At 41.0% G+C, this 23,553-nt stretch overlaps 1 protein-coding gene across 1 annotated transcript in view; it reads right to left on the bottom strand.

Annotated features, from left to right (window-relative positions):
* The window catches only part of FMN1 (formin 1), a 358,987-nt gene that overhangs the window by 208,558 nt on the left and 126,876 nt on the right, over positions 1 to 23,553 (bottom strand). The window contains exons 4-5 of the mRNA XM_077820284.1: positions 20,378 to 20,410; positions 3,001 to 3,062 (exon numbers count right to left, since the gene is read on the bottom strand). Of these exons, the coding sequence (XP_077676410.1) occupies positions 3,001 to 3,062; positions 20,378 to 20,410 (95 nt within the window). The remainder of the gene's footprint in view (positions 1 to 3,000; positions 3,063 to 20,377; positions 20,411 to 23,553) is intronic.

Genomic DNA, 23,553 nt, shown 5'->3' with positions numbered 1-23,553 from the left:
GAAGAGGCTGGGGCAGGAGTGGGGCCTCGGAGGAAGAGTCAGGGCTGGGGTGAAACCTGTAGGAAGGAGCGGGTAAAGAGAGGTTCCGGCCCTCCTGTTGGAGAGTCCAGTTTTTTAATATTACAAAGTTGGCAACCCTAGTAATGATGGTTAGTACAGGGGGACGGCAGCCCAAGGCCTGGTCTGAGAGTGGGAGAATCATGTGGGATTCCACCGCAACAAAGGTGATGGCTTGAGGACCGAGACCTGGAAGGGATGCCTTCAAAGAGACCAGGAGAGGTCAGCAGGGCCAGGTCTTAAGGAAAATGGCACCCTGGGCAAACTTGTATTTTGGCACTCCTGGCCCCCATGGGCACGGCACTCCCCCAATGCCCCTGGTCCCCACAGGTGTCCCCCATTGCCCCGGTCCCTGTGGGCTTCAGAAGCTCCTCACTCCCCCTTCGCCCCAACCCCTACGCTCCCTGCACCCCCAATCCCTGTGCTCTCCACCTCCTGTGATCCTAATGCCTGCCCCCTCCTGTGTCCCCAATGCCTGCATTGTGCCCCCTTCACCCTTAACCCTTGCATCCCCCTCCTCCATCCATGTGTGGAAAACGATCTGGATGCATGGAGTGGCTGGCATTGCTGCTCACTCCCCCGCTTGAACACTGCTCCTCCGGCCCCCTTGGGGAGTGTGGGGTTGGGAGCGAGGTGCAACATCAGGGCTCCCTGCTTCCAAGTCACTTTCCCCACCTGGGCTGTGTAAGGGGCAGGCAGGAGAGCAGCAGCTCCTGATGCTTGCCTCACAGCACAGCACAGGTGGGGAAAGTGACCTGGATGCTGGGAGGCCGGCGTTGCTCCTCACCCCCGCTTATAGTCTCCCCTAGGGAGATGCAGAGTAATGGGGGAATGAGCAGTATCTGTGCACAACTGCTTCCCGCACAAAAAAGTTCCTTTGCCAGGAAGAAGCAGGGAGAAATCTGGGTGCCCCCCCGACGCATCACCTCTGCAATTTTGCAGCGCTTCCCAGCCAGCCAGGAGCACTTTCTGACACTACACTGGCAACACACACCTCTGCACTGCTGCCCCCCTGACCATGGCACCCTGGGTGGATGCCTGGGTGGCCCACCCTTAAGGCCGGCCCTACAGGTGGTGCTGTTAGCCTGGTAACTGTGACAATCTTCTTCTTTTCCAATAGTCATGGTTAATAATTGTGAGGCTTTTCCTTATCTTTAAGCATAGCGTCACCTAAAGGATGTCAAGAACGCAATGTGACTAAAATATTGGGAATCACATCCCTGTGTTGTGATTGCCTAGGGAGATTTGGGAATCTCCATCATTGGAGACTTTTAAGAGCAGGTTAGACAAACACCTGTAAGGGATGCAGGAGACTGGACTAGATGACCTTTCGAGATCCCTTACAGTCCTACAATTCTATGAGTTGGCATTAAAACACACAATTAAGATTTGGCCTACCATTTTTGTGTTTCTCTAGACTACAAATTTTTAGTAATTTGGGAGATAAAATTCCTTGGAACTCAACACTCAACAGGAGTTCAGCTGGATGGCCAGATTTTGTTATGAAATTAGGCTAATTGGACTTGTTTTTATATTGTTATATTGAAAATTTTTATATGACAGGATAATCTGATTGATTAATCTACAGCTATTGAGTACATGCTTTTTAAAAACAGAAATCAATAAATTCTAAGTCTTCAGCATTAAAAACCAAGACTGATACATTTCAAGGAATTTTGAAGAAAATTCAAAAACCAAACAATATGAATGAAATCCTGGTCCCATTGGAGTCAATGGCAAATTTCTCATTGACTTTTCAGTGCGGCAAGATTTCACACTATAGACGCAAGAAAAATGATGAAAACTGAAAAAATTATACCAGCACAAGAAGAGTCAGTGTGTGTGGGGTAACAGAGGGAAAAAATACAACATTTAGCACTGGAGGAGACCCAACAAGTAGAATCTATTAGTAAAGCTTCTGCAAACATGTTGCCTTTCATGTCACCAGGCTCAGACTTTTTCTACCTGCTGTCTTCAATTCCATTTGCCTTAATGTTGACAATGGAAACGCTGCATGTGTTTGTAACTCATGACTTACACACTGAAAAACGTACTGTGGTACCATGGTGCAGGTATTGCACCTCATTCGCTGTGCAGTGCTAGAAAAGTGCTAGATAGTTTGACCAGAAGATAATTCAAAGTGTTTAAAACTGGCACCAGCTTCTTATTCAACAAATCTGCTCCTGTGCTATACATTCAATCACATCTGCTTGCTTTTGGGACAAAAATATACTTTTGCTATTTTGTACTTCAGTTAGCACTGCAAAGCCAACATTGTTTTGGAAGAGTGGACTCGATTCTGATGAGTTCATATACCATCCACAGGATAGTTAATTAAATTCAGATCATAGAACTTTTTCTATTTATGTTGAACTGTGATCTTTCTAGCTCTAACAGTCAGAAACCAGACCGGGTTTTCAGAGGTGGCATTTAGGAAAACAAACATTCTTTTACTCATAAAGGTAGTAAAATATGGAATCACAGACACATAACCCCACAAATGCAATTCCTATGGGCACTTTCTGGAGAATAATTGCACTTTACAAGAAATCCATGCTACTACTTAAATGAAAAAGCAATGAGTTAAGTCTTGGAGTTTTAATATACTAAATGAGTTTACAAATTACAGTGCTGATGAGTCAGAGGGCTGAATTTGCCCTGTGCCCTGCAGGAGTGATACAATCAGCAAGATTATAAAAGAAACATTTGAAAAAATGCTAAATCCCTTTAAAAGTGATTTGTGACTGCACATATGGATTTTAAGTAAACTAACTTTAATTGAGCTGCCAGTCAGCTGAAAACTTACTTTTAGAGAGAAAAACAAAAATATGTTTAATATCAGAACATAAACCACATACTGGATTACTTAAATCTGCAACTTGCACAAGATTTAAAGAACAAAAAATCACTTTATAACAAATCAGCATCATTAAAAAGATGTACCTTTAAGTTTTCAACTTCTTCCTTGTTTTCCCTCTTTAATTGCAAAATTGCAGCATGGTACTCTGTAAAAAAATAAAGAAGCGATTCAGATTAGTGACATAAAAGTCAAAAAAAGCCTGTCTATGAAACATGACACTCTAGACACAGTGCCATTTCATACTGTGCTTCCGTGCCAAAAACATAGGTAGAGGCTTCTGAAGAGTAGGCCTGCTACAAAGATGACAAAGAAAATGTTTCCAGGATCAGGAGATACACATGGCCATACTGACAATGGTAAAAAGAAAAGGAGTACTTGTGGCACCTTAGAGACTAACCAATTTATTTGAGCATAAGCTTTTGTGCGCTACAGCTCACTGAAAGCTTATGCTCAAATAAATTGGTTAGTCTCTAAGGTGCCACAAGTACTCCTTTTCTTTTTACGAATACAGACTAACACGGCTGTTACTCTGAAACTGACAATGGTGTTAATGATGACAGAGGATAATACAAATAGCTCTCACACAGGGAGAGGAGTAAAGTGTATGGGTGGAGTGGGAATGTATTTCAAATTGAGGTAACGGGAAGAAACTTGGGATTTGGTTTTTGAAGTAAAAAGCGGAGTTGATAGCATGCTTCTACCACACACAAAAAGTTTTGAAGGAATATCTACATTTAGTATTCAAATCTTGCACTGAACTGTATTCAATTTTAAAAGCCGATAACATCTACATATCGACTAATTGGAAAGGGTACAGAAAAAAGCCACGTGATTTGAGGCCTGGAAAAATGCCTTACAGCGAGGGACTTAAAAGCCTTAAAGATTATCAAAAAGAAGATTGAGAGGTGACTTGCTTATGTTGTATAAGTGCCTTGATGGAGAAGAAATACTAGGCACCCAAGTGCTTTTTAATATATCAGAGAAAGCCAGCACAACAAGAACCAATGGCTGGAAGTTAAAGCCAGACAATTTCAAATTAAAAATCAGGCAAAAAAATTTTTTAACAGTGTGAGTAATTAACATTGGAACAGCCTACCCAGGGAAGAGAGAGATTTTCCATCTCTTAATGTCTTTAATGCCTCCTAGTGAAATAGTGTTTCCTGATATCCAAACTAGACCTCCCACACTGCAACTTAAGACCATTGCTTCGTGTTCTGTCATCTGCCACCACTGAGAACCTAGCTCCATCCTCTTTGGAACCCCCCTTCAGGTGTTGAAGGCTGCTATCAAAGCTACCTTCACTCTTCTTCTCTTCTGTAGACTAAATAATCCCAGTTCCCTCAGCCTCTCCTCATAAATCATGTGCCCCAGCCCTCTAATCATTTTCGTTGCCCTCTGCTGGACTCTCTCCAATTTGTCCACATCCCTTCTGTAGTGGGGGGACCAAAACTGGATGCAATACTCCAGGTGTGGCCTCACCAGTGCTGAATAGAGGGGAATAATCACTTCCCTTGATCGGCTGGCAATGCTCCTACTAATACAGCCCAATATGCCGTTGACCTTCTTGGCAACAAGGGCACACTGCTGCCTCATATCCAGCTTCTCGTCCACTGTAATCCCCAGGTCTTTTTCTGCAGAACTGCTGCTTAGCCAGTCGGTCCCTAGTCTGTAGCGGTGCATGGGATTCTTCCTTCCTACGTGCAGGACTCTGCACTTGTCCTTGTTGAACCTCATCAGATTTCTTTTGGCCCAATCTTCCAATTTGTCTAGGTCACTCTGGACCCTATCCCTACCCTCCAGCATATCTACCCCCCCCACCCCCGCAGCTTAGTGTCATCTGCGAACTTGCTGAGGGTGCAATTAATATTTTGTAAGACCGTTTTTAATATTTTGTTAGACTAAGATTTTACTAAAAAAGAAAAGGAGTACTTGTGGCACCTTAAAGACTAACCAATTTATTTGAGCATGAGCTTTCGTGAGCTACAGCTCACTTCATCAGATACATACCGTGGAAACTGCAGCAGACTTTATATATACACAGAGAATATGAAACAATACCTCTTCCCACCCCGCTGTCCTGCTGGTAATAGCTTATCTAAAGTAATCGTCAGGTTAGGCCATTTCCAGCACAAATCCAGGTTTTCTCACCCTCCACCCCCCCACACAAATTCACTCTCCTGCTGGTGATAGCCCATCCAAGGTGACAACTCTTTACACAATGTGCATGATAATGAAGTTAGGCCATTTCCTGCACAAATCCAGGTTCTCTCACTCCCTCACCCCCCTCCAGAAACCCACCCCCATACACACACAGACTCACTCTCCTGCTGGTAATAGCTCGTCCAAACTGACCACTCTCCAAGTTTAAATCCAAGTTAAACCAGAACATCTGGGGGGGGGGAGGAAAAAACAAGAGGAAATAGGCTACCTTGCATAATGACTTAGCCACTCCCAGTCTCTATTTAAGCCTAAATTAATAGTATCCAATTTGCAAATGAATTCCAATTCAGCAGTTTCTCGCTGGAGTCTGGATTTGAAGTTTTTTTGTTTTAAGATAGCGACCTTCATGTCTGTGATTGCGTGACCAGAGAGATTGAAGTGTTCTCCGACTGGTTTATGAATGTTATAATTCTTGACATCTGATTTGTGTCCATTTATTCTTTTACGTAGAGACTGTCCAGTTTGACCAATGTACATGGCAGAGGGGCATTGCTGGCACATGATGGCATAAATCACATTGGTGGATGTGCAGGTGAACGAGCCTCTGATAGTGTGGCTGATGTTATTAGGCCCTGTGATGGTGTCCCCTGAATAGATATGTGGGCACAATTGGCAACGGGCTTTGTTGCAAGGATAAGTTCCTGGGTTAGTGGTTCTGTTGTGTGGTATGTGGTTGTTGGCGAGTATTTGCTTCAGGTTGCGGGGCTGTCTGTAGGCAAGGACTGGCCTGTCTCCCAAGATTTGTGAGAGTGTTGGGTCATCCTTTAGGATAGGTTGTAGATCCTTAATAATGCGTTGGAGGGGTTTTAGTTGGGGGCTGAAGGTGACGGCTAGTGACGTTCTGTTATTTTCTTTGTTAGGCCTGTCCTGTAGTAGGTAACTTCTGGGAACTCTTCTGGCTCTATCAATCTGTTTCTTTACTTCCGCAGGTGGGTATTGTAGTTGTAAGAAAGCTTGACAGAGATCTTGTAGGTGTTTGTCTCTGTCTGAGGGGTTGGAGCAAATGCGGTTGTATCGCAGAGCTTGGCTGTAGACGATGGATCATGTGGTGTGGTCAGGGTGAAAGCTGGAGGCATGCAGGTAGGAATAGCGGTCAGTAGGTTTCCGGTATAGGGTGGTGTTTATGTGACCATTGTTTATTAGCACTGTAGTGTCCAGGAAGTGGATCTCTTGTGTGGACTGGACCAGGCTGAGGTTGATGGTGGGATGGAAATTGTTGAAATCATGGTGGAATTCCTCAAGGGCTTCTTTTCCATGGGTCCAGATGATGAAGATGTCATCAATATAGCGCAAGTAGAGTAGGGGCTTTAGGGGACGTTGTTCTAAATCAGCCATAAAAATGTTGGCATCTTCATCATCTGGACCCATGGAAAAGAAGCCCTTGAGGAATTCCACCATGGGTCCAGATGATGAAGATGCCAACATTTTTATGGCTGATTTAGAACAACGCTTCCTCAGCTCTCGTCCCCTAAAGTCCCTACTCTACTTGCGCTATATTGATGACATCTTCATCATCTGGACCCATGGAAAAGAAGCCCTTGAGGAATTCCACCATGATTTCAACAATTTCCATCCCACCATCAACCTCAGCCTGGTCCAGTCCACACAAGAGATCCACTTCCTGGACACTACAGTGCTAATAAACAATGGTCACATAAACACCACCCTATACCGGAAACCTACTGACCGCTATTCCTACCTGCATGCCTCCAGCTTTCACCCTGACCACACCACACGATCCATCGTCTACAGCCAAGCTCTGCGATACAACCGCATTTGCTCCAACCCCTCAGACAGAGACAAACACCTACAAGATCTCTGTCAAGCTTTCTTACAACTACAATACCCACCTGCGGAAGTAAAGAAACAGATTGATAGAGCCAGAAGAGTTCCCAGAAGTTACCTACTACAGGACAGGCCTAACAAAGAAAATAACAGAACGCCACTAGCCGTCACCTTCAGCCCCCAACTAAAACCCCTCCAACGCATTATTAAGGATCTACAACCTATCCTAAAGGATGACCCAACACTCTCACAAATCTTGGGAGACAGGCCAGTCCTTGCCTACAGACAGCCCCGCAACCTGAAGCAAATACTCGCCAACAACCACATACCACACAACAGAACCACTAACCCAGGAACTTATCCTTGCAACAAAGCCCGTTGCCAATTGTGCCCACATATCTATTCAGGGGACACCATCACAGGGCCTAATAACATCAGCCACACTATCAGAGGCTCGTTCACCTGCACATCCACCAATGTGATTTATGCCATCATGTGCCAGCAATGCCCCTCTGCCATGTACATTGGTCAAACTGGACAGTCTCTACGTAAAAGAATAAATGGACACAAATCAGATGTCAAGAATTATAACATTCATAAACCAGTCGGAGAACACTTCAATCTCTCTGGTCACGCAATCACAGACATGAAGGTCGCTATCTTAAAACAAAAAAACTTCAAATCCAGACTCCAGCGAGAAACTGCTGAATTGGAATTCATTTGCAAATTGGATACTATTAATTTAGGCTTAAATAGAGACTGGGAGTGGCTAAGTCATTATGCAAGGTAGCCTATTTCCTCTTGTTTTTTCCTCCCCCCCCCCAGATGTTCTGGTTTAACTTGGATTTAAACTTGGAGAGTGGTCAGTTTGGACGAGCTATTACCAGCAGGAGAGTGAGTCTGTGTGTGTATGGGGGTGGGTTTCTGGAGGGGGGTGAGGGAGTGAGAGAACCTGGATTTGTGCAGGAAATGGCCTAACTTCATTATCATGCACATTGTGTAAAGAGTTGTCACCTTGGATGGGCTATCACCAGCAGGAGAGTGAATTTGTGTGGGGGGGTGGAGGGTGAGAAAACCTGGATTTGTGCTGGAAATGGCCTAACCTGACGATTACTTTAGATAAGCTATTACCAGCAGGACAGCGGGGTGGGAAGAGGTATTGTTTCATATTCTCTGTGTATATATAAAGTCTGCTGCAGTTTCCACGGTATGTATCTGATGAAGTGAGCTGTAGCTCACGAAAGCTCATGCTCAAATAAATTGGTTAGTCTCTAAGGTGCCACAAGTACTCCTTTTCTTTTTGCGAATACAGACTAACACAGCTGTTACTCTGAAACCTAAGATTTTACTATATCTTTTAAAAAATTGTAACTGCAAATCACAGACCACACATGAAAAGATTTCATACAATAATATGGATTTGATTGTTATTTGCGTATGGTGCAATCGGTAAAAATAAATTTGTATATCCTTAAACTCATTATGATTCCAACAAATAGGACTCTAATTAATACAATTCACAGTTCTGAGTAATGAAATGAAAAGAAAGCCATATGGGTCTGCATAAAATTAAGCTTGAATTTCAGGGGAAGATGGGCTTGTCAACACATAACTGCTTAGTCATGAAAATATACTTGCATTTTAGCTTTGAAAACATAATTAAAGAACTGAAACAGTCTTCTGTCTACTGACATGAAAGCATTCTAGGATAATATTAGCTACATTGATTACATGCTTGGTAGAGCTCTTTCTTTTAATAAGCAAACCAGACTACAAAAGCTGACTATTTGTTGTGTTTAGTAAGTGGAGTAACTGTTAGTGCTTACATTCATAAATCACAGTTGGCGCTTGCTCACATTCTCTAAAGAAAGCTTGTTGCAAGTGAGACCGAGGGCCCAGAGGTAGTCAGTCCCTCATATGGCACTAAGGAAGCAGCAGCACATTTGGCAACTAAAGCTACTCTCCTCCTCTCTCCCTACAGTTAAACATATTCAGCCAATGGAACATGGCTCTGCTCCTGCTCTCTGATACAAGTCCTGTTGACTCAGTAGGGGAGAATCAGAGACCACAACTGCAATGAGTGATGAGCATAGACCAGACTGAACATGTTTAAGAGAAGCATTTCCCTTTGAGGTACTTCATTTGCCCTGGAAAGAGATTTAAATTAGCAGATAGCTATAGAATATGTACTGTATCTTTCTCTTGGGAATAGCTGTGATCAAACTACAGAAGTCATTCAACAAAATTCAACATTTTTTGTTGGACAACAAAGAAAACTAAGGCCAAAATTTAACTGACAAGTTTCGCTATCTTGGGGGTTTATATGGTGCCTAGTACAGAGAACTAGAGCAACAACAACCAACAAAAAAACAAATTCTCTCTTTCTTTGGGGCAGAGGAGTCTGACTGTGTGTGCCTTTCTTTTAATTGTTTCTTTAGGGAGAGGGAAAGGATACTTGGTTTTCTACCAGCTGGAGACAGAAACAGTTGAAGTCTGTGAGCCAGGAAGCATCTTATGTGTAGATCTTGTTTAAATTGTTTTAACTATTTTTGCCAGCTAGAAGGAGCTAAACTATAGCATCTGGACTGATATAAAAGATCAAAGGGAGAAATGACTACATTTATTTGCTTGGTAAAATGAGAAAAATATGAGACAAAATAACAAGGAGAGGCAAAAACAACTTATAATGTCATCTCCTCAATATCTCTCTTCCCTTAAACCCATCATAAACATGAAATTCACCAGATTTAATGTCTAAGTACATAACTCACGCAGTAAACAATGTAAACCACACGAAAAATAAGGAATACAAAACCAAATAGGAATCCTAACCAGTTTGTACATAATATACAAATCCTCAGCTCCTTAGTTGCTGCCTGTTTCCAGATTGTTTAACTCCTCTCCAGCTACCAAACAAGAATTCTCCAAACACTTTCTGACGCAGAAGTAAATTAACATTTCTGTAGGGGTAGCGTATAGATTAATATTCTAAGGTTCCAGTATCTCAGGGATCTTGAACATGCCAAAATAAAAGTAAAAAAAAAAAAAAGTCCAGTCTGAGAAAATGGCTTGGGTTGGTTTTTAAACCATGTATTTTATTTAAGAGGCAGAATATTATTTACCATTTGGGAGTAGCAGTCTTGTTAATTTCTTGCCTCTTACATCAACTCTTTGGATTGGCAAACTCCAGAATAATTTCAATTGCTTGGAATGCTAAAACTTTTAGTTATAAGATTTTTTTTTGTTACCTTATTCCAAAAAATTTTGAAGCTTGGGGCAATAGCAGATGATCTAGTGGCCCCTTCTGCTCTTAAACTCTACGACTCTAAGAAATACTGTACCCAATCTTCTGCTTAAACATATCACCTCTGGTAGAAGCAAGTGTCCAAGTCTTTGAATTGCTTATATACAGTGTGTTGTAAATCAATATACTGTAATGTATATCTAATATACTTTCTAGCATGCTATAAACAGATATACTGTAGCACATCAACTTACTGACCAATGTAATGTTTATTCCAAACTAGAAAGGAAGTATCTAAAATACAAATATTCCTGATGGGTAATAATGGAGAGTGCTGTTTAAAGTAGATACTTAATTCTGTAATAAGAATAGATATAAAATGAAATATTCTTCATCGGTTAATTTAAATATTGTAAAAATAATCTATTTAATAGGAGTTGACACCTAGCAAAGTGTGTTTTACCTCCTCCTTAAGCAAACATTAATATCTGTAGGTCTAAGATGGTACAGTGAAAACAAAACCCAACAGATAAGACCCAGGATTGAATATAATAATTTGTACTGTGCTGTGTGACACAGACAGTAAACAAGTGATTCAGTCTTCTCCTTAGCTATTTATCACAAGGGCAGTCTAATTTGGGACTATTCACTGTGAGCCATTTTAGCCCATTGACGAAAGAGTCCTGCACAGAGAACCAGGGGTCTGAGTTGTCAAAATTATCACTAAGGAAGGTGAAAAGGGAGGAGACTTGTAGGATTCCAGTGGCAACAATTAACTGCACTCATGCAGCTGCAAAGCTTAAATTTTCTGTCCATACTGGCTCTGAGGGATACAGAGCAAAATGCAACAGTACTTAGATGTTGCTCAGAAAAAAGTGCAACCACAATAGTGATTTAAACACCAGTGCACTGTTGATAAAAGTTGTATGTGAATGCATGGAGTTTTACATATGTACTAGGAGGCTGCAACACCAAAGCAGTGTAGGGTAGTGATAGCAAGAAAAAAGTCAGGTGGCAGGCACTCTCAGCATCTGCGGACGCAAAGAGGATAAGAGCTGGCAATTTAGGATTTATATGTTATAAGGAAAGACAATAGGAAAGAGTATGACCTCATTGTGACGGGGCACCTGCCCCGCACTGGCCCTGAGAGGGTTAAAACCAACCTAGGTAGGCTGAGAAGCAGGCAGCAGAGGGAGTGGCTGCAGAGAAACATCCAATTAGGGCGGCTGCAGACAATTAGGGCAGCAGCTGGATCAACCAATCAGGGCCCAGCCTGCCTATATAAAAGGAAGTTGCAGACCAAAGTGGAGGAGTCAGCTCTAGGGAGAAGACTGGCTTCCTAGAGGGCTCCTGATGGGCTGCCAGGACTTACAGACTCAAGGCCCTGGAAAGAACCTGGCAAAGGAGCTGAAGCCAGAGGCAGGAGCAGAAGGAAGTGAGGCTTTGGGGAAGTGGCCCAGGGAATAGAGATAATGAGCTGGAAGGAGGAGGCAGCAGGAAGCTGCTGTTTGCAGGGTCACTGGGCCGGGGCCTGGAGTAGTGGACAGGCCAGTCCTTCCTCCCCTCCCTGCCCACTAGCCGCTGAAGGACTGGGTGGCTGTGGACTGCCAAGCCACTGCGAGGAGTGCCTGGACTCTTGTTGGAGGAGTCCCCCGGAAGATGATGAACTGGATGGTGACATGGCCAAAAGGCTGTGCCACGAAGCAGACGCTGAGCCAGAAAGGAGCTGTAATGGGTTTGCAGGTGGAGGTGAGGACGGAAGAGCAACCATCACTTGAGGGTGCACCTGCTGGCACTGAGCTAATTCCCAAAACACCCAGCAGGAGGCGCCAATGTGGTGAGTGACCCCGTGACACTCCCACACAGCACACATTCAGCTCCAACAACAGATTCTGATCATGGGTTCTATTAATTTGACTGTCTCTAGCACAGTTTTTCTTTGCTCTGAAAAGCCCCATATTTCAACCCAGGGTAACTGCAGAGATTCAATCTATCTATTGCTCATTTGGAAAACTGTAATATTCTTAGTCTTCTTTTTATTGTGCAACTTGACATTTCATGAAGTCAATGGTAATAAACTGTTGTTGCTATAACAAGTATCATAACATCAGGGGTTTCTTTATAGGAATTGCCATACTGAAAAAATCTATTTAGTCCACTATTCTGCCACATATAGTAACCAAAGACCTATGTATTTAGACAAGTTGTGCAAATCATGAAAGTTACCATTTAGGGGGGGAAAAAAAAAATCTAGTTTCTCATCATTACCATAATGACAATGATGCTTAGGATGGGGGGGAAAAAAAAACAAGGAATAGGTTCACCAGTCCCTGTATCTTTGCAAGCAGGACTGCCAAGCACAAGTGATGAAATCACATTGAAATTTCACAGCCAATGAATAAGCCTCACTGTAGCCTACTTTTTCCAGCTACAAAGCTTCTGAAAAACTGGTTAAGTAAATGTGAACTAAAAATAAAATTAGCTATCTGCTCACTTTTGTTTGCAGTGTTGATGTAGCCATGTTGGTCCCAGGATATTAGAAACAAGGTGGGCGAAGCAATATCTGTTATTGGACCAATTTCTGCTGGTGAAAGAGACAAGCTTATGAGCTACACAAAGCTTGCTACTACTGACACGTTACCAAATACTATACTGCACGGCTATTACTGACATTTTATGAAATAATGTAAAATAATACAAATGTAATAAATGGGGGGAAAAAACAAAATGTGAAAAGAAATTGTAACCTGATTTAATAGTTAGATTTTAACTATAGGCTAGCTATTAGCATGCAGTGGTCAGAGGGTCTGGCTTCTGGATCAGCTACAATACTGAGATTGTTCTCAGAATGGGAAAACCCAATGAGCACACGAGAAACAACTTACTCTGATTACCTTTACCTTTATTAACAATCTTATGAACAAAGCAAACCAACTAACCAACACTGCAATAAAGCAAAGGAGAGGAGGATAATACTGAATGTCCAGCACTTGCATTCCTTCCTTTTCTCTTGCAGGGAACCCTAAAGTAGATGAGACTATCAACAGGTGGACATCAGTTTGGCATGTTCCAGTGTATCCCATGGCACACAGGCCAGATAACAGGTTTTATAATGTGTTATGGTGCAAGCCATTGTATCTTATACATATTCGTGATCAGTCCATTCCCTTTTCCTTATCTGAACTTCCACACCCCACTTACGTTGGGGTCCCCAGGTTCTATACGTTAATTAATCATTTACGTCAATTTTCTGTACATCTTTCTCAGGAATCTCTTAAAATATCAACAATTCAAGTTTTGTGGTTGGTTTCTTCAACTCTACCAGTTCTTAACACAATTTCTTACCACAACACCACATCTTGTGAATAAAGGTCTCTTACCAGTTACTTACTCATGTGAACTTACAATTTAGGACTTGATTAGTTTGGCTAAGCTAACTTCTTTGGCAGGCCTCAGGCCTTCTGGTTCTTCTACTTGTGTTCCAGCCTTAATCAATACTTATGTCTTATCTATATTACTTACATAAATGTCTAAAAGTGCAGGGCTGACTACAAAATTCTGGAATTCCAAATGCCTCAAATATTCCAAAACCAATTTTTTTCAGACATTCCAATTCACAGGAAATTTCAAAAATATTTGTTTTCATTCCAATTTGGACCAAAACCAAATTTTGAAATGTCAAATTTTCTCATGAACCAGAAATTCCAAGTTTCAACCAGCTGTAATTACAATTCTCTTCTACATATAATAAATTGATTTTTCATAGAATCATAGAAATATAGGGCCAGAAGGGACCTTAAGAGGTCAGTTAGTCCAGTGGTTCCCAAACTTTTTACTAAGGCAACCCACCAACTGCATTTTGGCTTTTTTTTTTTTTTTTATTAAACACCATTCCCTCCTGCTTCCCAGCTCCTTGCTGTCCCCTCAGCCCTCTAGCCTCCTGCTATTCCCTCTCCTCCCCTCCTTAGCTGTCTAAGCCCCCAAGCTCCCAGCTCCGGCTTCCCTTTCTCCTCCCCTACTCAGCCCTCCAGCCCCCTGCTCCCTCCTCTTCCCAGCCTCCTGCACGAGGAGTAGTATGCTATATTTCAGGTTTCAGAGTAACAGCCGTGTTAGTCTGTATTCGCAAAAAGAAAAGGAGTACTTGTGGCACCTTAGAGACTAACCAATTTATTCGATGAAGTGAGCTGTAGCTCACGAAAGCTCATGCTCACATAAATTGGTTAGTCTCTAAGGTGCCACAAGTACTCCTTTTCTTTATGCTATATTTCAGTTACTATTTTTTAAAAAAACATTCATGACACTAAAAAGAGTATGAAACCACTTTTGTTGGGTAATAAGAGAGAATAAAGTACATTAATTCATATAAAAACAAATTCAACTTGTCTTCACTCTAATACCTGAGGTGTAAAGACCTAAGTCATCAAGGGACTCCAGTCAAACATACGTATCATGAGCATGAAAGACAACCATGGTTTTAAGAAGAAATTAGACTAGTATGAGGGAGAAAAGACAAGAAGATCATTAAGAATATAATTCTGAAGAACAACATCTGACCACTACTCAAGTCATGGGGTCTTCTGAGGATTTAAACCCCAAGTCTGTATTCAGATAGAGAAAAACAGTGGCAGAAGCGAGTTTTAAAGCAGGGGAGTGATGGGTCATTTGTGGTGGGCTGGAGAGTGAGTCCACCCACACTCACTCTAGAGTGACAGTTCCTGTCCCACTGGACTGGGCCTGGTTCCCCATTCCCAGGATTACAACCTGGTGCACAGAGTCGCCGCATCACCCAGGTTTGGCCCAGCTGCCCCTCCATCATGACAGAGACCAAATTTGAGTGAGTAGCATTGTGACATGGTGCACAGGGTCACAGCACCACATGACCTCATGTGAAATGTTACATCACCCAGAGTAGGGAGTTGGGCCCAGCCCCATTGGACAGGAGCTGCTGCTACTGCTGCCAGATGAATGAGAGTCAGACTCATTTTCCAGTCCCATGTAAAAATGTGTGTTGTACACTTCCTTTTGTCACTTGCATAATATGCTTAGGTGTATGTATGGTGCCTTTTTAAAGGGGTTTGACCCCCATTATCTCTGCCACTGCAAAGAAAAGTCTTTTTCTCTGTAAAAGTATTTTTAACAGCTATTTTTGTTTCTATGGGGCCTGCAGAAAATAAAGGAGAAATTAAGTACTATGGTATTTGCCAGCTTGCTTGCCCTGAGATTAGAAGTGATACCTTTTTTTTTTTTTTTTAAATGTAAGACTGGGTGTTTGAACGTATGTGTTTTAGGTAAGCCTTGGAATTCAGTTACTTTTTTTATACTAGTTTTAATATTTGTTAGATATTTCAATGGATTTTTAAATTAGAAGTTTTATACAATGTACAAAAATTTTGTTCAGGTCATGATCAGAAGATCTTGTAATCTGTTTCCTCCTGGTGGCACCACTTTCTAGACAAACTGATATTTTGAGACTCCCAAAGTTTACTGGATTGTTCCATATTTCTTCATGACCTGCTAAATTGGGGGAAATCCCTGAATTTCTTAAGAGACGACTGAATCCAATCAAATTGCATGGAAGGCCTGGAGGAGTGCCCTATTCTGATTTATCAAAATGCTCAAAGTACTACAGAGGAGGAGCTTCAAAGAGGAAGCATAGCCATGAATCTTAAAAGTGGAAGCAAAGTGACTCAAGTATTCCAGGCACATGGGATTTCATATCATATCAATGTCTCTTGAGCCAGGATTTCAGGAACAAACCAAGAACTTATGGAGTGATTAACTGAGCCAGCCTCCTTTCCTTAATGGAAATCCTGATGTATTATTCTTACATGTGTAACAAGCAGTGTTCACAACTCTCATGAGTTTTTTGTGAGTCTTGTAATATTCAGTATTTTTTTAAAGCCCCACGTGCTGGAGTCGTGATTATATTTAAAAAAAAAAAAAAGAGAGCGGAGATTTTCCTGTAAAGTATTTCGAATCCACAAGAATGCAAAGAAAAAGCTTATAAACATGAACTAAAAGGGCTGAAAATCCAGAAGGCAAAATCGCAAATGTAGTATTTAAAAAAAATCTCGTGATTTTAAGTCAATTTCAGTATTTTGACTCATGATTTTTGAATGCTTGGAGTTTGCAGTACTGAACATATAGAGATAATGATAAATAAAGACAAAAAAAACAGAAAGCAGACAAATGAATCCAAAAGCAAGGAAATTAGATGCTTATATATATTTTTTACAGACACACACACTTTACAAAACAGGAAAACATTCAAGTCGTGCCAGTCAAAACATGGTATTGACATCTAAAAGAAATAGGTGGCAAAAAAGAAATAGGATTTACAAAAAAAATTGTAAAGAGCATGAATTACATACAGAAAGTTGGCTCTGTGCTCTGACAAACTGAAAAACAAGCTAGAGAGTTAAAGTGTAATTTAAAAAACAGAAATGGGCAATCAAAAATGGGTGGTTGATCAACAAAAGGCTTACACACTTTTAAACAAATAAAGAAAATATCAGGTATACATGTCAGACATCTTGTGTTTGAAGAAGACAAAGCACTATCTATGATGAAAATGGGTTGAGAGAAGAAATGCTCATGTTGTGGATAGCACCTTCAACAGCCATGTGCAGAATGACTTTAAAAAAGATGCATAATGAATTATTTGTACAGTATATTAGGTATACATGGCACTTCAAAGACAAAGAAGCCCATTTCCCAGGGGCTTACCAGTAAAGGGATTGTGATGCTGGCAGACCAGGTGATAGCCCATGCCAAGACCCCCACGCCTCACTAAACACTGAAAAATGCATAGCTGGAAAGCAACCTGGCTCTCCTGTGTGTTAGTATTGTTAAAATAGATATTAGAGTTATGAGAATGTGTTTAGTGTTCAAACTTTATGAAATTCTTGTGGGATGCTGCATGTTTTACTTGTAATCTCTGTATGTCATGTTTAAGGTAATATTTAAGTGTTTGCTAAAACTGCAAAATGCCAGAGTCAGGGGAGAAGCATTACCAAGTGTGAAATACTAATTTACCACAAGAGGTGTCATCTCCTCCCCAACAAAAGCGGCCTATAGACATCAGACAAGCCACTGTGGAATGGACAAAAGACTTTGCTGATTGCTCCCCGCCCCTCCTATGAACTGGAGACATGCACAAACCCTCATCCCATCAGCTGAGCTCTGGGGGAAGGGGATAAAAATCCCTGTCAAGAAAAATGATCACTATGCTGCTTGGAACTTGGAGAGAGCAAAATTTCTAAGCATAAGCAGGGGATCCCTAACTGGTTATTTTAGGTTAGCCCGAATGGACATAGACACTGCTGTCATATGCAAGTGCCATATTACCTTTTCAAACATAAGACTGTAACTCATTTGTGTGTGTGTGTGTTTACCACCTTTAACCTTGTAAATAACTCATTTCTTTTTCCTAACTAATCTTGAGTGAGTTTAGTACAGGATTGGCTACAAGTGTTGTCTTTGGTAAGAGATCTAAGGTACAATTGACCTTTGGGACTGGGAGTAACCTGAATATTGTTGTGATTTTTGGTGTAAGGGACCATCTATCAAAAGGTGGGCATAGGTGGCAAGATAGACTGGAGTGACCAAGGGGACTGTCTGTGACTCCATGTTAAGGCTATTTTAGTGTGTTAGGAGTTTACACGTGTTACTTGGTTGATGAAATCTAATGATATAACATAAACCTCAAACTGGCTGTATGTCCTGTTTCTTGACACACTACCCTGAGGCTGGCACTCAAGGTCATGAGCCACTCCAGACAGCATGACAAGGATGACAAAGGGAGAAAAGGGAAAGATGCAGATTTTTAATAAATTTGTAATTGCTCCTATTTTTAGACACCACAGTTTTTCTTCTTCTATTATATTATTTTTAAAATTAGACAACCAGAACCAGGCTAGATGAAAGAAGAGGAGAGCAACACTTGCAAGCAAACTAAAAAGCAAGTTCTAAAGGGGTTGCAGGGTATTCAGAATCTATCGTACTGATTTGATGATAGTTCTGGGCTTTTTAAATGCGTTAGACTATTAGTATATGCAGGATTGGTGTAGCTATGTTGAATACCAGGATCCCAGGCAACACATGAGTCTTCTGTTTGGGGAGGCTTACATGCAAGCACTGGAAGTTCCCTAGGAGTGAGGAGGCCACCAATGCCTGGACCGAGACTCTGCCCCTGAGGCTCCGCCCCCACTCTGCCTCTTCCCTTGAGGCCCCGCCCTCGCTCTGCCTCTTCCCACCCACACAGCACCCTCTCCCTCTTCCCTGAGACCCCCCGTCCCGCTCCTCTCCATGTCTTCCCCTGAGGCCTGCCCCTACCTGCCGCCCTCTTGTCTCCATGGGAAAGAGGAGCGAGTGGGTCATACCTCAGGGGAAGAGGCCGAACAGGGTTGGGGCCGAGCCACGGTCTGGGCACTGGTGGCCCCTCCACTTCCAGGGAGCTTCTCTTCTGGCGCTCCAAAGGCAGCGCAACTTCAAAGGGAGCTGACCCACACTGCATCTGTGGTATTTGCCCCCCCTGCATGGGCAGCCTTTTGGGAGGATGCTTAACCTCCCCCAACCTCTTATATGCACTGCTCATGCCCAGGATATTAGAAAGACAAGGTGGGTGAGGTAATGTCTTTTATTGTATCAACTTCTGTTGGTGAAAGAGACAAGCTTTCAAGCTTGCACAGAGCAGGTCCCTTATTAGTATTTAAACACATAACAACTAGTGCTTTAATTTTTTTAGTGTTTTCTGATAGTATTTTACAAATTCACTTTTACAAATTCCAGAAAATGAGAATAGGACAACACAAAACAGATTTCAAGCAGCTTGAGTTCAATCCATATTACAGGGGGCCAAGAAGGATTAGAAATGCATCTACAGTATGTCAAGGGTCATTGCACCTCAAAGGTATTAAATGTATTTTTGACACAAAGTTTCACTTAATATCTCCAACTTACAACTGCAATAACTTCAAAAAGGACAGAGTGTGGGTGGTTCTTTTAAATACATTATTAAAAAATATTACCATGTAAGCAACGAAAGCAATTTTTAAAATAAAGAGTTTTAGGTTGGTTAGTTTTAAAGAGACAAAGGACCATATTTATATTCTGGACTAAACATTTTGAAGTTAGATGTTAGAAGCAAAAGGGGTTTTGTTTTTAAGGATTCCTGCAGCAAAGTTAAAAAAAAAGTTGCTAGGAGAAAGTCAATCTTAATCAACACAAATTAAGCTATAGAGCAATAGTTTTCTGCAATTATAATCAGAAACCTTCAGCAATTCTTCCAATGCCAAATTTGCAGAGAGAATTTATTCTCTGCCACAGATAATTTTGCCTTTGTTTAAAATATTTTTGTTTCTTGCCATTTCTATATCACTCAGTACTGTAGAGCATTACAAAATATCAGAGGTGCTCATATTTGATGCTCATATTTGAGTCACTAGACTACCATTGTTACTTGGATTTGTACTGCAATTTCCTCAATGTACAAGAGGCTTCTCTAAAATTAATTGACAGAAGCTTTGCTCAAATGATAAGTGTAGTAGAAATAAATATGTATTAATAGGTTATGTGGTTCCTTTCATTTCCTTACAGCACAATTAAAATCTGCTTTTGCTTCCAGACACTTCTCCACTGATTCATGAATAACTCTGCTAGGAATTTATATACTGGTATCTAATTGCCTTCATACAGCTTTGAAATGGGTGAGGTATTGCCAGTATTTCCTTCTCAGAGCTAAATAAATTCTTGTTCTGATTTAGGAGCAATGTGTTCCATGGGATACAAAAAATGTGACAGTTCTCTGTTGTCATGCTGTTTCTGGGAGCCCCAACACTTTAGTATTGCAAGATTTGTCACTCAGACACAGAACCTTTTGAGATGGATTAATCTCTCTCATTTGAGTACTTAAGTGCTACTTATTTTAATGGGACACCTGTAACTGGGACATGCTAGATGAAACTGGATTGGTTTAGTGATCACCATAAAACTCAAGTTAGAATTCTGGAAATATTTTCCCATTATGCTGCAGCATGACAAGGGGCCTGGTTAATTGTTAGCTCAGAACTTTGATAGGCCCTGAATACATGCTGTTTATAAATCTTTCCATTATGAAAAAAGATCATAAACTAGGTACCCACTGCCTTTAAGGAAACGAGAGAAACCAAAGACTAGACACACATAGACAACAACATACACTCTCTACCCACCTGGTGGTCCCTCCTTGTAAAGTTTTAGGTGAGCTAGAGACAAAAGCATAAGCAAGAGTGCATTTTAGCCTCAAACAATATATTTATATTTTCATATTCATTACATATCAGATATAGTCCTCAGTGATTCTCATGTCAAACAGCAGTAGTTCTAAAGGCTTCATTACTCATCATTGTCACTATTCACTACTGCAAACCCATCTACACTATTATCAGGAAAAATTGTGTCTCGATTGTTAACTGCTATTAAAGATTACCATTTCTGCTAAAAGTTAAGTCATAAGTACATTTTTACAACCCTTGAATTCCACACTGATACCAGAGAAACTCCATTTTGAAGTCCCCAGACTCCATTTTGTAATTCTGGCTTCCAATATAAATAAGAAAGAGTCACTCCACCATTAGATGGAAGCTGCAGGTCACATAGCACTGAATATAAAATTGGCAGGAAAAACCAAATTAGCAGGGAGCCAGCAGATCATAACACTCTGAGATAAACAGCAGCCATGTGAATGAATGTGTAGTAGCAAAAGAAAAAAATGAATGAAGATGGAATGTGTAGTAAAAGAAAAAACACTATAAAAAGTGTCTGGAAAGCTCTGACAGGACTGTCTAAAAGGCAGTGTGTCAGTGGGCAGCCAAGAAAGTCAGAGCTGAGGTGCTGACAGTGCAGATGGAGCTGAGGAGAATGGACCGGAAAAGAGCAGATGAGAGGAGACCTGAAGAAGCAACCGAGAAAGCAGCAGCAGCAAGCAGCAGTAGCACCAGAAGGAGTCCTGTGTCAGCAGATAGCGTAAGTTTGTCAGTTATAATTACAGGATAGTCTTAGAATGTGTATGTGTTGATAATGAAAGAAATGTATAAGATTTAAAGCATTTAGGGACTGTGTCAGCAGCCTGTGACAGACTAGTCATCTGTAACAGGGTGCAACCACTTAGAATCTTCTCAGCTGTATGTTATTGCAGTTGTGGTGCTCTTTAAATTGCTGAAGGGATTTTTGTTTTTAGATTACGATTGTATTGTGGATTATTTTTTATACAAATAAAAAGGTGCCTTGTTTTGGAAAAGAATACTGCTTATGTCAATCAACAGCATTTATCAGAAGGCTGTATCTGTGTCCTCCGGGAATTTCTTTAGCTACCCTGGAGATCCATACCATAGGAGAACAGATAGGTGAACAGGTAGGCTGTTTTAAGGGAAAACCTTTTAGGAAATATTTAAATTAATCTGTTTTTGAGGGAATCTTAGGTAAGCCCAGGAGGGGGCGATAGGTGAGCTATTCTGAGGGTACCCTAATTCTGTTTTCAGGGTACCACCATGTGATTCAGTTAACGACAGCTCAGGTATGGAAACACCCACTTATAAAACAAATCTGCAAGGATTCCTACAAAAGTCACAACACAAGATATTATATACGTATATACATGAATGCTGTAGAATGATTAAAGCATCTGTCTTACCCACCCACCCCTTTAAGGTTTTCACATGGACATGACAAGTGCCAAGGTAATTAAATTAACCACTTACCATGAAACTCAGTCAACTTGCTTAACAGAACAAGGAATCTGACTCATCCCAGAAATTATGCTCAGAATTTTTCCTCACAGATTTCTATCCCATATAACTTGATCTGAAGCCAGAGACGGGGATGAAGATTTTGTTTTTATAAACAAGCAAATAAATAAAAGTGATGTTTTCACTGATGCAGTGGCTATGCTCCTATATCTTGTCTACAAGCCAGGGTGAAAATTTAGTGTGGAACTCGCAGGAGAAAAATCCCCCTAAGCAGTGTATTAGGTGTGTTAGTGTGTGATAAAATTGAAGCATATGCAACATTACAAGCGATAGAAGTATAAGCACAGACTTCAGTTTCCCAAACAGTACATACTACAGCAAGAATCTCTCTCTAATGTGTAACATACCCAGTAACGTGAAAGATGACTAATTTTCATTGGACACTACACATACTTTACACAACAGCTTAGCACATGAAATTTATTGTCATACCAACAGGAAAAAATATTTGTATAAGGAACAATGCACACAATTGTTTTGCTAAATACAATACACACCCTTCTACCTTTGGTATGTGATACATAGCAAAATTCCCTGTACAGTAAAGAGTTCACATTAGTGTGAGTAAAAAGCATAAGCATTAAACAGGTATTAGTCACCATAGAATGCACATTCCAGGATGTTGCCTTAAACAAAATATGTGCATAATATGGTGCCACTAATACCAACCTAGACAAAGAACATTTAATTTTACCCATTAAAAATTAACTTTGACAAGCTCTAAGTGCACTTACAAAAGTTAAAACAAACCAAACCAACAGCTTCCTCCACCTCTGTAGCCCTCCTTTCTTCTCCTTACCCATTCCTGGGTAAACAGATGAGCTTCACATGCTGTCCTAAAAGACAAGTTTGCAACTTAACTGAAAACTCAGCACTCTGCAAAACGGTGAAAAGAGGGATTGTGCATGCGCAGCATGATGGTGCTAGTCGTTTTGGGCTCTACAGTGAATCCGGTGGTTTTGTTTGAGATTTCCTTTGGGAATGGAGCAGCAGGAAGAGCAGAGAGTTAGACCCCAATTCAGGACAGCACCGATGCATGGGCTATTTTCCTGAATCAGCGTAACCTGAGCAATGATGAGCTCTCTCAGTTGCAGCATAGCCCCGAAATACAGCTAAAAGTAAGGCCACGCCTACTTCTTCCCAGTGAACCTGACTGATATCAAAGTTTAGTTAAGAAGTTTCCCGCATAAATCTTCAGACCACCTTCCAAACATAAGGGCTTGCTTCTCCAAACATCAAATAAGAAATCAGAAGTTCTCTGAAATTAACTGAAAGCTAAAATCATTAGTAAAATTCATAATGAAGAACTGTAAAGTGTAGCGGCTTCATTATTGTAAAAAAAAAAAATCTCAACTATTAAACAGAGTATAGAGGAGTATCTGAAAAATAAGGCTAAAACAAAAAGTTAACTGCTGGAGAACAAACGTACCAGAAAAAGTTTGATAACTAATGAACAACCTACCATTCCTCTGATGTAGCACATCTTATAGTACCGATTCTCCACTTACTCCTAATGATACTGATTCATTGCAGTTCTGAACAGGGCACTTTCTTGATTTGCTTGCCCATATTCATCACCAGCCCCACTATTCTCAACTTTC

This window comes from Eretmochelys imbricata, chromosome 6 (assembly GCF_965152235.1).
Source record: "Eretmochelys imbricata isolate rEreImb1 chromosome 6, rEreImb1.hap1, whole genome shotgun sequence".
Classification (NCBI taxonomy): Eukaryota; Metazoa; Chordata; order Testudines; family Cheloniidae; genus Eretmochelys; species Eretmochelys imbricata.
This window is presented reverse-complemented; position numbering and strand designations above follow the sequence as displayed.